The following is a 15,035-nucleotide window of genomic DNA, read 5'->3' as shown; positions in this document are numbered from 1 at the left end:
GAATCTTAGGAAATATTACTGGACCAGACCAGCTTGAAAGAACACCTTGTGGGGAAGTTTTCAAGAGGAGATTTGTTGTTTTCATCGAGACTCTAGTTAGTGACTGAAGACCTGTTAGGTAGAAGATCAGGGCAAGTGTAAAGTGGGCAGGTGACATTGGTCATTGCCAGTGGGGTGAAATGCTGTGACAGCCCAATGAGAATGATCCTCTGTGCACTGTGGACCCCGCTCCATCAAGCGTCAGGCTCTCCGTCTGGGATCTGCCCCTTGGGAGAGCCGTCGTCTGGGATTTCTACACAGGCAAGCATGCAGTGCTGAACCCAGCATATCTGGTCAAGCTATCGACTCCCCTACTCTTCCTGTTTCACTGACTAGAAACTGAGAAAGGAAATTGCCTATTAATTTAATTTCGGGGTATATCTGTAAAAGGTTTGTAAGGTTACACCTTTAATATGGTACATCAATCTATTAAATAAAATAACCATCAGGTCCCATTTAATGGAAACATGTGCTCGCATAGAAGGAGAGAATGGTCACAAGTGAGTTGGGGGTGCGGGTTCATGATTTTAAGCAGTGAGAACTACTTCCTGGAAATATTCATGTTGTGTCTTTATCTCCCATCACAGTGCCCATGCCCTGCAGACCATGTTTCAGTTAATGACTCCCAAGCAAATGTATGAACACTTCAAGGGGTACGAGTATGTGTCACACATCAGCTGGAACGAGGACAAGGCAGCAGCCATCCTAGAAGCTTGGCAGCGGACGTATGTGGAGGTAAATCGCCAGCATTGTGATGCCCACCTTTGAATCTGGGTACAAACCCCTTAGTTACTAAATACTTCATTTTAGCAATGTTTTAAAACCTTTTTTTTTTTTTTTTTCAATAGAACTCATTTTCAAAACAAATTGTCATTCTGGGACTTGGTGGCATGGAAACTTTTCTTCCTTTCCTAGATACTGAAAATCTTAATGTCTGGGTGATGCTAATTCTAATCGGGATGCCTGAAACATTCTGAGTAACCAGTTGTGAACTCCAGAGCTAATGCATAACAGTGTTTAAAAAAAAAAAAAAAACACTTGGTTAGCAAGAAAAGGTGTCTGGAAAACATTAGCAAGGCGTAGAATCCGTTCACAGCTGCAGTCCCCTTGGTTAGGTCATGTGACAGGAGCTGGCCTTTGTTTCCCAAGCAGTGACCTCTACTGAGCTGCATGTGACCTTTTAAAAGTAGCCAGCAAACGAAGTGGGGAGGAGTGGCCACAGGAATGAGTTATTTTGGATTAGCGGGGAGCCGAGGGGACCTGCAGATAAGTTGTACAGTCGCAGAGAGGACAATGTGTGGAGTAAATAAAGCATGGAGTGGGCTTCAAGGATTCCAGCAATGGCCTTCATTGTCCCAGGCCTAGGGTCATTTCATGTTAGTCCAAGTTCAAACCTGGATCATGTAGAACTCTTTTTAATGCATTCAGAAAAAAGTGAGGGTTGAGTGGAGGGGCATGTCCCATAAGGTCTGTGCTACTGAAGCCCATCGAAGCTTTAATTCCATGTTGGACTTTATCCTTATGTTGTGACCACAGGTGGTTCATCAAAGTGTCGCTCCGAACTCTACGCAGAAGGTGCTTTCCTTTACCACAACGACCCTGGACGACATCCTCAAGTCCTTCTCTGATGTCAGCGTCATCCGAGTGGCCAGTGGCTACTTACTGATGGTAACAGTCAATTCAGTTCTCCTGGGGGAGGGGGTGTTGGTGTGGTTTTTGGTTTTTATCTTTCCATGACCGCTCCTGCTTTTAACTGCTCTTAACACACACGTGCATCCAAGACAGAGAGAGCTCGGCTTCATAACGGTTTCAAAAGTGGTCATGTAAAGCGTTTTCTCCCATTTGCAGTTTGCCCATCTCTGACTCGTATCATTTCATGTGATGTCTGTAATGTAAATTTTTTGTTGTTGTTGGATTCAAGAACTTCTACCTTTTGATTTGGGGTGATGGGTGGGGGAAAACATTAGAATCCTTATACATTCTAATGTTTGGCTTTTGTTTTGTNCCCGTGGTTCTGCTTGCAGCTTGCCTATGCCTGTTTAACCATGCTGCGCTGGGACTGCTCCAGGTCCCAGGGTGCCGTGGGGCTGGCTGGCGTCCTGCTGGTTGCACTGTCAGTGGCTGCAGGATTGGGCCTGTGCTCATTGATCGGGATTTCCTTTAACGCTGCAACAACTCAGGTACTAAAGGAGCCATCCGTCCACTGTTTGTTGACAAACACCCCTCCCCAGGCTTGGCCCAGCGGCCTCCTGTATTTCCCTGTCACCTAAAGAGTCTTCCGGCCTTTGCCACCAAGATGCCACACCAAGGTGCTGCCCCAAAGTGGAGCGCTTGGCAGTGGGCGGGGGGTCTGAATGGGCTTGTTGCTTGGTAGAGACACTTCACTTATCAGTGAAATTAAGACCATGTATTAGAGCCGTGATTCCCAAACTTAGGAGTTTGCTAGAGTTGCCTAGAGGGCTTGGACAGCTCAGACTGCGGGGCTCCACCCCCAGAGTCTCCAGTCACCACTTCTCAGTGATGCTAGTCCAGGGCTCATGCTCTGGGAGCCGCTGCTTTCCATGAGTTAGATTCCTTCTCATTTATTAGCTTTAAAAACTGTAGCGGAGCTTAGAAATAGAAATGCACAAGATCTCCTATGTGCTAAAACGGCGCGATGTGGGGGATTTAAGCCTCAGAGAAAACTAGATTCTACGTGTGAACTGTTCTTTGGGGAGGTTGGGTGGTTTTGGGGGTAGTGTATTCAAGGGCTCAGGAATGGCCAGAATTGGGCTTCCCATGTCTAATCCGCTGCCCTTTGTTTTTGCTGCAGGTTTTGCCATTTCTTGCTCTTGGTGTTGGTGTGGATGACGTTTTCCTTCTGGCGCATGCATTTAGTGAAACAGGACAGAATAAAAGAATCCCTTTTGAGGTAATAGAAAAACTAAAGAAGAAAGCTTTGGGACAGCCAAGATCCCCTCTGTTCTTGAGTTTTTGTCCTCTAATTTTCTTTGATCTAGCCCAGTAAATATTTCAGTCCCAAGTCAGTGACATGGTACTGGCTCTAAATAAGTGGAAGAAATCAGAAGACTCTCAGAACACTTATTCTAAGGCCCAAATTTGCTTTTCTCTTTGTGTGTGTGGGTGTGTCACTTTGTCCCCATCGCACCCTCCCCACACCTTTTTTTTAAATTATTTATTTATTTTGGGAGAGAGAGAGCAATTGAGGGAGGGACAGAACGAGAGAGAATCCCAAGCAGGCTCCACACCTTCAACACAGGCCCAATGCAGGGCTTAAACTCATGAACTGTGAGATCATGACCTGAGCCGAAGTCAGGTGAGGACTTTTAACCAACTGAGCCACCCAGGCGCCACTCCCCACCCCCCCCCCCACAACTTTTGAATCTGAAATTTTTACTTACATCATTATCTTGCAGCTCTGTGCTTTGGACGTCAGAGCCACGAACAGCACATGACTATGTAGATAGTACTGAGAACTTTCTCAATGCCAGTGTTAGGTGGTAAGGCAAAGATCGCCCTTTCTTTCTTATACCCTGATGCCAGCATTATCGACTCTCTGCTGTCTTACTTTGTCATGTATATGAGTTGTTCACATGATCTGTGCTCGGAGGGCACCCTGCCCTGTGCGGTTCTCAGCACTGTGGTTTCTTGTGCTCAGGACAGGACTGGGGAGTGCCTCAAGCGCACAGGAGCCAGCGTGGCCCTCACATCCATCAGCAATGTCACTGCCTTCTTCATGGCCGCGTTGATCCCGATTCCCGCTCTGCGGGCGTTCTCTCTGCAGGTGAGTCTCCAGTGATGAAACTTGTGGTGAGCACCCCACGTCGCCTTTTCTCCATTAACACGCATCCAGTACCACTGTAGTGTGTCAGCATATGGAGCTCCTGTGGTGGGTGCTTCTTTAAGCACCCTGACAATCCCCCTAAAATACAGCCCAGGGTTCTTCCCTTCCTTTCAGTCCTATAGTCTGGACACCTGTGGCCTTGGTGTCCTTGCGACCTGGTGCCTTAGGGAGTGGCCTTTACAGTTAAACTAAAATTGGCGCCAGAGCTGCTCCAGATAGGATGCCAGTAAGCCCCTGCTCCAGATATCTGGTCTCATCTGCGGTGCAGCCAGCTCCTCGCCGTCCCTGCTTCTAAATCCCACTCGGTTTCTGTGCTTACTGCCCTTTCTCACAGCCACCTTAGCCCCAACATGCCACCCTTTATTTCCCTAAAGCAGCCTCAACACAAGGCACCTAGAACAGACTTCATTGACTATGAAGATGAGGTTGCAGTATAGACCAGGCTAGGTGATCACTTAGAATTGAACATGGGGATTATAATGGGGTGCAGCCCTCCCCCACTCCTGCAGTCAAATCTACATATAAGTTGGTGGGATTTTTTGGTGTTTTTTTTTGTTTTGTTTTTTTTTTGTTTTCTTTTTTTTTAGAGAAAAAGAGAGAGGCAGAAGGAAAGGGAGAGAGAATCTTAAGCAGGCTCCACATCCAGCTCGGAGCCCTACATGGGGCTCCATCTCACAACCGTGTGATCATGACCTGAGTCAAAATCAAGAGTGTGACGCTTAACCAACTGAGCCACCCAGGTGCCCCTGCATATAACTTTTGACTCTCCCAAAACTTAACTACTAATAGCGGCTGTTGACCAGAAGCCTTACTGATAACATAAACAGTCAATTAACACATATTTTATGTTACGTGTGTTATATACTATATTCTTACAGTAAAGTAAGCTAGAGAAGGAAATGTTACTAAGAAAATCCTAAGGAAGAAAAAGTACTTTTATAGTGCTGTCCTGTATTTATTGAAAACAGCCTCTAAGTGGACCTGTGCACTTCCAATATTTGTTGTTCAAGGGCTGCATTAGTTTTCACTGTGTAAATGTATTGGCCACCCTCTGCCTGCAGGAGGTTATTGGTGGGCCCTTGCTTGCCACCTCTCTCCCTAGGTCCCCCACAGTCTCTTCCGTCCTCTCCTCTCCCTTCTTGTGGTCTCCTAGTCCCCTCTCAGGCTGCACAAAAAGACTCCGAATTCCTCTCCCTTCCTTATGCAGGGCAGTTTGGCTCCTGCATTGTTCTCCTTCCAAACTAGGCCCTTTCGCACCTGGAGGCCACCAAGATATTTTTTTAACAAAGAGTTGACTTATATGACTGGTAGGAATGGAGAGCTCCCTGGTTTGGGACCACAGCGATGGACCGTCCAGTCTGTGTGTGGCCTACAGGGCTGACTGCTTGAAGCCCCCAGGGATCCGGAAATGGGTCAGCACAGCAGGTGAAAGCTCACCGCCCAATTTGAGCTGTGGCCTTCCTAAGCCCAAGATGGTTTGGGTTTTGATATCTCAAAGATGTTATTGCCGTTTTGTGAATTAAATTCAAGTTTTCAAGCTTCGGCTATTTTCCAAGAGAGGAGCAGTGGCTTTCCCCCTTCCTTTCTCTCTTACAGTATGCTTTATAATTTATGAGATGGCCAGGTTGTTGTTTTTTTTTATTATTTTTTTATGTTTATTATTTTTGAGAGAGAGAGAGCAAGCAGGGAAGGGGGAGAGAGAGAGGGAGACACAGAATCGGAAGCAGGCTCCAGGCTTTGAGGTGCCAGCACAGAGCCGGAGGCGACTGAGCCACCCAGGTGCCCTGAGATGGGCAGGTTTATAAAGGAAACTACCTTTGGTATCACTTTTTCAGCCCTTATTACATCCAGCTTCTTGAGGCTGCTTTAGTCTTGTTAATCACCAAAAGGTGATTGTGACCAGGAGGAGGAATGGACAGATGATAAATGTGTTTCTCTTTATACTTTTAACAGGCTTTACTCTTCTGTAATCTTCATATTTGAATTTCATTTCACTAGTGGCTAATAAAGACCAAAGCAAGTAATGATCCTACTGCATTCGGGACGCTAGACTTATTTAATATTTAGTGTAAGACAGAACATGAAAAAAGATTTTTGTGCCAGTCACTATGACCATTCCCCCCCAAAAGAAAAAGGATTTATTATAAAATACATATATGTGAATAGAAGTAGTAAGTGAATTAATGAATAAAGGTAAACCTTTAATGACCAAAGCACAGGAAAATGAAAATATATCTAACTGCTCAGTAATGTGGAAGATGGGTGAATGTTGCCCACTAAATTATGGGTGCAACCAAAGTTCTGAAATGCCTTTTTGCATAGGCATCTGCGCCCCCGCATCAGGTCTGCCATTCTCGTTAGCATATACAGCCGATTCCAGTATTGGAGAAATTGTCGTACTCCTTGGAGTGTGGGACCCTGTCTCCTGCCTCTCTCCTTTTCTGCTTGCCTTTTTCTCACTGTTCTTTATTTCCACTCTGCCTCACACTCCTTCTTTTCTTCTTGTGTGTCTCTCTCATTTTCTCCTCTCCTCTCTCAGCACACACTGATGATTCATCAAGACATACTCTCCTTTAATGATATCCTATGGTGTGGTGCTGAAAAGCTACATGAATTTTCCTTACGCCTTTTAGAAAATCCAGTGCGCTAAGTTCTCCCAAGGTAAGCACCTTACCGAGAAGAGATGAGCACTGTGAGTTTTGCATTTCTATTCCGAGCCACTGGGGTACCACTTTAGAAAATTGAGGATTTCCAGGAGTCTTCATTTATTAAAGGCAGGCTCCCCATAGCACTGGCTCTTTCTCTGCCAAAAAACTAACAAAAGCCAAAAAAAAAGGAAAGAAAAAGAAAGATAACGTAAAAAGAAAAGAGAGAATGTGCCATGATTTTTGCAATAACCATCAGAAATTTACATTGGTTTCCTTTTAAATATCTTGACATTCAAAACTGACCATTATGTAGCTTCTTCTCTTTCTTTTAGTGAATGGCATTCAGTTTTGCCTCTGTGTATTCATTTGTGTCTATATTTTCAGGATGTTACAGATTCAGCCTCAAAAGAGAGAGAGCCACAGTGGTTCTGTCCAATAATAAATCCATGTTAATTTAGAATTTTTCCCTGTGGAACTTTTCTAGTTGTCTAACTTTACAAAAATAAATAGAATTTTTTTTTCCCCAAAGGAACTGTCTTAGACTTCCTTGTCAGCCTCCATCCATCTGTCCAAATACCACCTCTGTACCAGAAAGCAGTGTCATCGTCTAATTCTTTGGGAACCAGTGGCCTGCACTGGGCTTTGCTGGTAGCTGAATGGTGTTTGTTCTTCAGTGAGAACTCCCAGAACAGAATGCCTTATTGTTCTAGACAGTACGAGGGTTTCGATGAGGGCCCCGCTAGGCAGGGCCTGGTTGTCTTTATGTCGCAGCAGCAGGGCCACCATGGGTGCTTTGCAGGGGGCACTGTGGACCTTGGAGGAATGGGGACATTTCCTTTAAGCACCGCAATTAGAATTGACTGACAATGCAAATCATTCCCATCATGTTTTCAGATTTTCTCATAATTTCTTAAACTCCCCTTTGCCCCAGCAATGACACGTGTGCCTTGCTGAGAAGACCTTGCAATTGGTATTTACTGTTTTAGTGCACTTGAATGGGATATGGAAGCTGTGTTGTTTTCTGTCAATATGTCCTCCCTATGTGTGTCATATGCCACTGGACAGTAAGCAGGGCAGGACGCTACACTTCGGAGTTCTGGGGTTCGTCATTTCCTCCGCATACTCCTCTGGTGGATACGGCTGATACCAGATGTGTTCCGCAGCCACTGTGGAAGCATCAGACGTCATTCAGCCCAGAGCACCTGGGCCACTTGTGTTCCTCATCCTCAGAAACTTCTGTCCAGAGTGAGAGGCCCAGAGTGTTCAGTCTGCATTCCACCCCTGAGCTCTGAACATGCCTGTAATAGAAAGAGAAGCTGAAGGGATTCCACCTCCAGGACTGAATTTTCCTGAGAAGTCTCCTTGAGAATCAGACCCCTTCTTCCCAGCACCCCTGTGGTCAGATTGATCAGGAGTTGTAACCCAGCCTATGTCCATCCCCTCCGGCGCTGACCAGGTGACAAGAACTCCCAGGTCTCAGGCTGAGGGCTTTGACATCAAGTCTATGTGTAAGTTCAGTTTACCCTGTAACCTGAGGCAGGGGACCATCCTCTGCACTCAGACTCTCTGTTAGGTAATAGTGTCAACAGCAGTAGTAATGGCTGGCGTGGCTGCTGTGAGGACCGGATGAATCATGTGTTAACTCCCTGGTCTCCCCTTATTCTCCCTTTTACTCCCTTCTCGTTCCCTCAACAGAATTTTACGTGTCCCCTTCAGACACCACTGGTCCATTTCCTCCACGTGGCACATCCTTCCTCCCTGGCCCCACCAGAGTCCTATTTTTGTCTTCTACACCTCCCCAAGTACCTGCCTTGACCACCCTCCACCCACCATCCCCACACACACCCTCGCCCACACCTGCATGTTCTTCCCTCCTCCGAGCTGCTCTGAAACCCTGTGCAAGCTTTTATTACTATATTTATCAGCCTGAATCATAATTTGTTTAAAGGTCTGACTATGTCAGTCCTTGGAGAACAACAGGATTTTGTCTTATTTCTCTTTTTGTCTTTAGTACCCAGCTCAGTACCTTGCCTTTTCTTTTTAAAGTATTTGCCTCTTGGATGAATTCTCCAGGCAAATTAGTAATTTGCTTATTAAAACAAGTCAGACCTTCCATACATTAGAGTGGTTAAGTTCACAGGTTTCATATATTTTGAGTTGATGTGGAATCTCGAAGCAGACTAAGAGAGGGTTTACATAATTTTTAGAAGGAGACTTGATTACTTTTTGGTTTTGGAGACTTGGCAGGGAATTAAATATTATAAGGTACCTTTCCAGAACTCCGGCCTGCTCTCTCACCTTGAGCATAAATTCACAATTACTATCAAAAGCTCTTTGCAAAGTTCTCTTCTGATTCTGTTAGGTATCAGGTTCTCTTTTCTCACCTGGAGACACCTACCCAGTTGGAGAACATTTTAGAACTAAGTTGTTCTTCAGAAAACTTCCTAAGAGTTTTTAATTTTCAAAAAGTTTTCTGATGATTTCTTGGTTACTTAGCATTCCAGTTGCTTTTTTTCTTTATTGTGCCACTTCTTTCTACGCTTGTCTGAATGGGAGAGCCCTTTCAACTGTTGTCTGTTGACTTTCCCTATTAACGGCCCAATTGTGTAATTTTTACTAGGTCAGCAGGAGACTTGCCAAAGCACTACAGAATCTAGCCCCATGTTTATTCTAGGTTATGGAGTGACTTTTGAATCTGTACTTATTTATTCTGCATACTATAATCACACGCAGGAATTCCTTTCTGCCTTACTCTCCTTGACCTTTTATGTTACTGTGCTCAAATACCCCACAGGCTACTCCAGAGACTATATGGAATGTGCCTATTAAAAACCTCAGGGGATGTGTTTGAAATTTTATTTCATGTTTTAAAAGGGACATTTTGATATACCCAATCCACTTTACGTATAAATATTCTAAGTATAAAATCAGAGTTGCGTGAAACTCTGCGAAATGTTCTGAAAGGGGAATGTTTGTTTTAAATTAAAACATCTCATGTATAATCTGTATTCTGCCTTTGTAGATTTGGTTTGGTTAGGTTGCTAGCAAGACGCTCATTTCATTCCTGTGTTTGTAAATCATGGGTTCATGAAATTCTAAGAGGTGGAAAGGATCAAAATGACGGGGGCTATTCTAGTCAGTTGGTCTCTTAATGATGGAAGAGAAGTAAAATGATGAGAAACTCCAATATCTATTTCACCTTTAAACACTTCAGTAAGGAAGTGAAAGAAAGATGTTTAAAACGTCTATATTTTCAGTGCAGTCCTCTGGCATATTGATGACCTCTGCTACTTTTTTTTTTTTCCCTGCTTCCAGGCGGCTGTAGTAGTGGTATTCAATTTTGCTATGGTTCTGCTAATTTTTCCTGCGATTCTCAGCATGGATTTGTATCGACGTGAGGACAGGAGATTGGATATATTCTGCTGTTTTACAAGGTACAATTTCTGGCTGCTGGGGCCTTTATTTGTTGGGTAGAGAGCGGTAGGGTTTAGAGAAGTCCTTAGTCTGTGGACTTGGAGCAAAATGTAGTTAAAAGGACTCGTACCAGCGTGATGGAGGCAGGGGAGGTAATGGACAGAAGATGCTTTCGTAGGGATATCAAAACACCGGGGCTCTCCCCTACACCCCGACAGAAGACACGATCACAGCCCTGCGGTTGTGATGCACATGGCTGTTATTTCTCCTGTGGATCAATTTTGCTGATTATCAGAAGTGTGTCACATCTCTGTGGATTCAGGCAGAATAAAAGTTTGAAAACCAACCATCCAGAAAAAATACAGCCCTTTGGGTGTTGTGGGATTTGGAGTGTGTGTGTGTGTGTGTGTGTTTTGGCATTTTTTAGGAATTATTCTCTGAAGGGGTTCATCAAATCAAGTGTGTAACTTGATTTTGTCAGCCAAATTCAGGTTCAGACATCCATTTGGCTTCCTTGGACTTACTAGTGTCTATGTCCAGATAGTTAAATCAGGTGACATTTGTGAAGTTCAGGAATATGATATTTTTCTCCTAAATCAGAGCTATGTAAAATAGATCTTGTCAGTCATTGGCAAAAATGAAAGCACTTTGTTTTTACCACTGCAACATATTTTTCCCTCTCAGCCCCTGCGTCAGCAGAGTGATTCAGGTTGAACCTCAGGCCTATACGGAGACTCACGATAACACCCGCTATAGCCCCCCGCCCCCCTACAGCAGCCACGGCTTCACCCACGAAACCCAGATCACCATGCAGTCCACGGTACAGCTTCGCACAGAGTACGACCCTCACACACACGTGTACTACACCACTGCTGAACCACGCTCCGAGATCTCTGTGCAGCCCGTCACCATGACCCAGGACACCCTCAGCTGCCAGAGCCCTGAGAGCACCAGCTCCACCAGGGACCTGCTCTCCCAGTTCTCTGACTCCAGCCTCCACTGCCTCGAGCCCCCCTGCACCAAGTGGACACTTTCATCTTTTGCCGAGAAACACTATGCTCCTTTTCTCTTGAAACCAAAAGCCAAGGTAATCTACCGAAACAGAAGATTCTCATCTTCAAGAAATGACAAAACAGTCTCCTTTGTAATCCATCAGGTCACTTATTTGGGTGTCTCTTATTTCAGGCCTTCTAAAGAGTCCATCCATTTCACATATGGGGCCATTTTAATGAGCTCATTTTCTACAGCAATGAATCTCTATGCAGCAAGCGTTTCTGTGAATTTATTTTAACTTCTTACGTTATAAACATTTTATTCTTTGTGACCTTACTTTACTATGATTACTTATTTTCCCCTCCGGGAGAATGCCCCCTACCTGCTGCATCAGGGCCACTGTGGTGATAAAAGTGAGGTTTAAACCAAACAGCTTGCTTTTGTCAAGGGAGAGTCGATCCTGTCCTCTGGGTCTGATCTTGTGCCTCTTACTGTGTTACAGGTTGTGGTGATCTTCCTTTTCCTGGGCTTGCTGGGGGTCAGCCTTTATGGGACCACCCGAGTGCGCGATGGGCTGGACCTTACAGACATTGTGCCTCGGGAAACCAGAGAATATGACTTTATTGCTGCACAGTTCAAATACTTTTCTTTCTACAACATGTATATAGTCACCCAGAAAGCAGACTACCCAAATATCCAGCACTTACTCTACGACCTTCACAAGAGTTTCAGCAGCGTGAAGTATGTCATGTTGGAAGAAAATAAACAGCTTCCCAAAATGTGGCTGCACTACTTCAGAGACTGGCTCCAAGGTAAGATGTGGCAAGAGGGTGTTTGCCCTTCGGTAAACTTTCACCATTTGGTCCTTGGTGTGTTCAGTGTCCACAAGTTCCCTTTGTTCACTTTACTCAAGTGTTCGATTATAACGTAACACTGACGTGTTTCAGTGCTGCTTAAAATTCTTATATATAAACTGTTTCTGGGGGCAGCCTCCCCAAAACTGGCTTTCACCTATTAAATGATGCAAACAGTTCACACGGTTGACTCAGGAACTTCTGTAAGAATTTATGGGTGCACATTAGGAAATGGGAAAGTATGTTCTAAAATAGGGAGCTGCGTGCTTCTAGTGCTCTTTTCTTGGATGGTGGTTAGTTGGATGACCAAGTGAAATCAGCGATGGAATTTCTAGACTGACTTCTTGCCAGATTATGGCTTATTAATACCAGTGGACTTTGCATCATTGGTGGGTATGATGTAAAATTCCGTATCTTGACCGTCCTTTGATTTGGTGTATGAAATAAACTTATCAATGCTTAACCACCTCTCACAATGTTTCATACTGTGATAAGGAGTCAAATTCTGCTCTAAAGTGTCTTTCTTAGCTTCTTACCTTGTTCTTAGAAACATTTCTAGGAAACAGTAGTCAGCTGAAGAAAAAACATGGCTTAAATATGCTCCTAACTGCTGACTGAATATGAACGTATTCAGTGATTCCAAGAACATCTGTTCATTTATTCCATGTTGACACAAGCAAAGTGAAGTGGGGAATCAAGATAATTATCCACACAATTCAAGCAAAAATGCTTTTACTGAAATACTGAAATAATTATGGCCCCCAACATTTTTTGGCTTAAGTTATCCAAATGATTGTCTTAATTTCCCACTTAATTAGGCTTGTTTAAACACAGATTTGAGTGCCTTTTTTGGTCTTAAGTCAATATGCTTGTATGTAAAGATTAAGCAGCCAATTTCCCTGTGAGTTTGCATGGAATGGTAAACAACTTGAGTTTTAATCGAAAATTCCTCAGTACAGTTTTTCTAGGCTTGACTTCTCTTCCTACAGTTTTGTTCTTATGTGTATGCCAGACTTGACCTCTTTTTTTGAGGAAGGCAAAGAGAACCTTCCTCATATTATTTTTTAACATGCTCTGAGATTAACTCTGAGATTTGTGCCAAGTCTTATTTTTTACAGCAGTTTGGGAGGTAGTGTTTTTCAGATAAAGAGTCAAAACAGGACCAGACAGTTGAGAGATTCCCTGCTTTTCATTTTTCCTCCATTGGCCAAAGACATGCAAATAGCTTCCCGCAAATGACAAAGAGTACACTGCCAGTATCTGAGCAAAGGAGGGCTGTTGTAGAATTGATTTCAATGTCTTCAGCCATTCCTTTGGAAGCTTAGTATGGCAAGTTAGGCAGAGCTTGGGAAGAGGGCAGAGGGGTATTGTCTCCAGGCAGTGCTGAGGGCTAACCTTTTTATAGCGAATTGTAACTTATCCCTATGCTTTCATCCATTTAAAGACCTAAAGCAGTTGGACTTGAGAATCACACTTTTTTAAAGGTGCCATTGAATCATGTTGTTCTGATTGCTAAGTGAACAGCACCTGCCTAGACCAAGTGAGACCTGTTAACTGCTCCCAAGTCAGGGTCCCAGCCAGCTCTGGAACTCTGCTGGTGACTCTTAGGAGGTCCAAGAGAGAACACGGGACACAGAATGGCCAGATAATGCTACAGTTGGGTTGCCTAGATGCTTTTCGGGCCTGTGAAGTGGTTGATTGGGTCTTTGGACACTTCCTAAAAGGAATCAGCTCTCCTTGAATCGTTCAAAACTTCCTGTGCAATTGTTTCCAGTGGAATTATCACTAAAAACCATGTCGTGCTGTTAATCTCTATCGACATTCCAGTAGTTTGGGAGGGGTAGTTAACTCATAAAAATACATAATGGTAATACCACACGTCATCTTTAAACACACATGCAGGGGCGCCTGGGTGGCTCAGTCGGTTAAGTGTCCGATTTCAGCTCAGGTCATGATCTCACGGTTCATGGGTTTGAGCCCCGCGTTGAGCTCTGTGCTGACAGCTAGCTCAGAGCCTGTAGCCTGTTTCAGTCTGTGACTCCCTCTCTCTCTGACCCTCCCCTGCTCACGCTGTCCTTCTCTCTGTCTCTCTCAGAAATAAATAAAACATTTAAATAAATAAATAAATAATTAAATAAACACACATGCAAGTAAGGCGAAGTTGCAGATAAAAACCACACTGTGCATCATGTCCAAATGGTGTTCATTTATATTTCACACTGAATTATACAGATAAAATTTATAAAATTTAAATTGGTGTTTTATTTTTAGGTCCCCTATCAAGGAGAAATTGACAATTGGGGTAATTAGCTCAGAACTTTCACTAGAAAATTAAATTTAGTATAAAATTTAAAATGAAACAGGTTCTAGTGAAACTTTTACATTTTGCTGTAAGATAGGTAAAATGTCACAAATCTTTTCTACAGCATATGTGTGTTAGAGTATAAAATGTTTGTCAATGGGCAGTGAAGGCAAAATTCATATCCCCCGTTTTGTGTATAGAATCATGTTGGACATGTATCTTGGGCCAACTCGTTATTTGAGTGTTTTGGTAATTAGTCAGAACGTAAAATAATCTGATTATAAGGACTTAACTTTTCCATGAGGTCAGTGACTACTTCTCATTCACGTTTGTAGAGTGAATGGCGTGGGGAAGGCCGGCAGCGTGGATGAGGAGTTGAGCTGAGTGCCGGCAGGGTTGACCTCCCTCCCCAAACCCCGTCTTTCTTTGGTTCACCCTAGGATGTCCCCAGATTCTTAGTGCATAAGTATCTTAAAATTACACTCAGTTTTGGAATGCCTTGTTTGCCACTAGACATCATCGGTGCCCACAGTAACTCTGCTGATCTTATTCCTGCCTTTAGCAAATAATTTCCTGAGCACCTTAGTGTGTTCAGGGCAATTTAGAGCATCGATAGTTCAAGCCAACCTCGGAACCCGGCTGCCTGGATCCAAAGCTTAGCTCCAGCCCTGGCCTGCTAGGTTGCCTTCATCGAGTTGCTTTCCAAGCCTCAGATGGGGAAGCTGAGTGGAACCATAATGCTAACAGGGCTGTCTCATGAGGTGGTTGTAAGAATTACATGAGCGGTGATCAGTGTAAAACGTGAGACAGCTCAGTGCTCACTGAGCCGGAGTGGCTCCCTAGGATTAACGGATCAAGAGGGAAAGGGTTAAAGTACCACACAGGCCATGAAGCGATGAAATTTCTATTAAGGCGAGGAAAACAGACCAGGTCTCTTTTCT

At 44.0% G+C, this 15,035-nt stretch overlaps 1 protein-coding gene across 2 annotated transcripts in view; it reads left to right on the top strand.

Annotated features, from left to right (window-relative positions):
* Window positions 1–15,035, top strand: part of PTCH1 (patched 1) — a 66,945-nt gene that overhangs the window by 33,823 nt on the left and 18,087 nt on the right. For both annotated transcript variants that reach the window (XM_077749499.1, XM_077749498.1), the window contains exons 8-15: window positions 627–774; window positions 1,576–1,707; window positions 2,064–2,219; window positions 2,852–2,950; window positions 3,698–3,823; window positions 9,847–9,965; window positions 10,630–11,032; window positions 11,441–11,750. In XM_077749499.1, the coding sequence (XP_077605625.1) occupies window positions 627–774; window positions 1,576–1,707; window positions 2,064–2,219; window positions 2,852–2,950; window positions 3,698–3,823; window positions 9,847–9,965; window positions 10,630–11,032; window positions 11,441–11,750 (1,493 nt within the window). The remainder of the gene's footprint in view (window positions 1–626; window positions 775–1,575; window positions 1,708–2,063; window positions 2,220–2,851; window positions 2,951–3,697; window positions 3,824–9,846; window positions 9,966–10,629; window positions 11,033–11,440; window positions 11,751–15,035) is intronic.

Source organism: Crocuta crocuta, unplaced genomic scaffold, assembly GCF_008692635.1.
Source record: "Crocuta crocuta isolate KB4526 unplaced genomic scaffold, BGI_CrCroc_1.0 scaffold99, whole genome shotgun sequence".
Taxonomy (NCBI): Eukaryota; Metazoa; Chordata; class Mammalia; order Carnivora; family Hyaenidae; genus Crocuta; species Crocuta crocuta.
The sequence above is the reverse complement of the archived record's forward strand: the minus strand, read 5'-3'. Positions and strand labels throughout refer to the sequence as shown.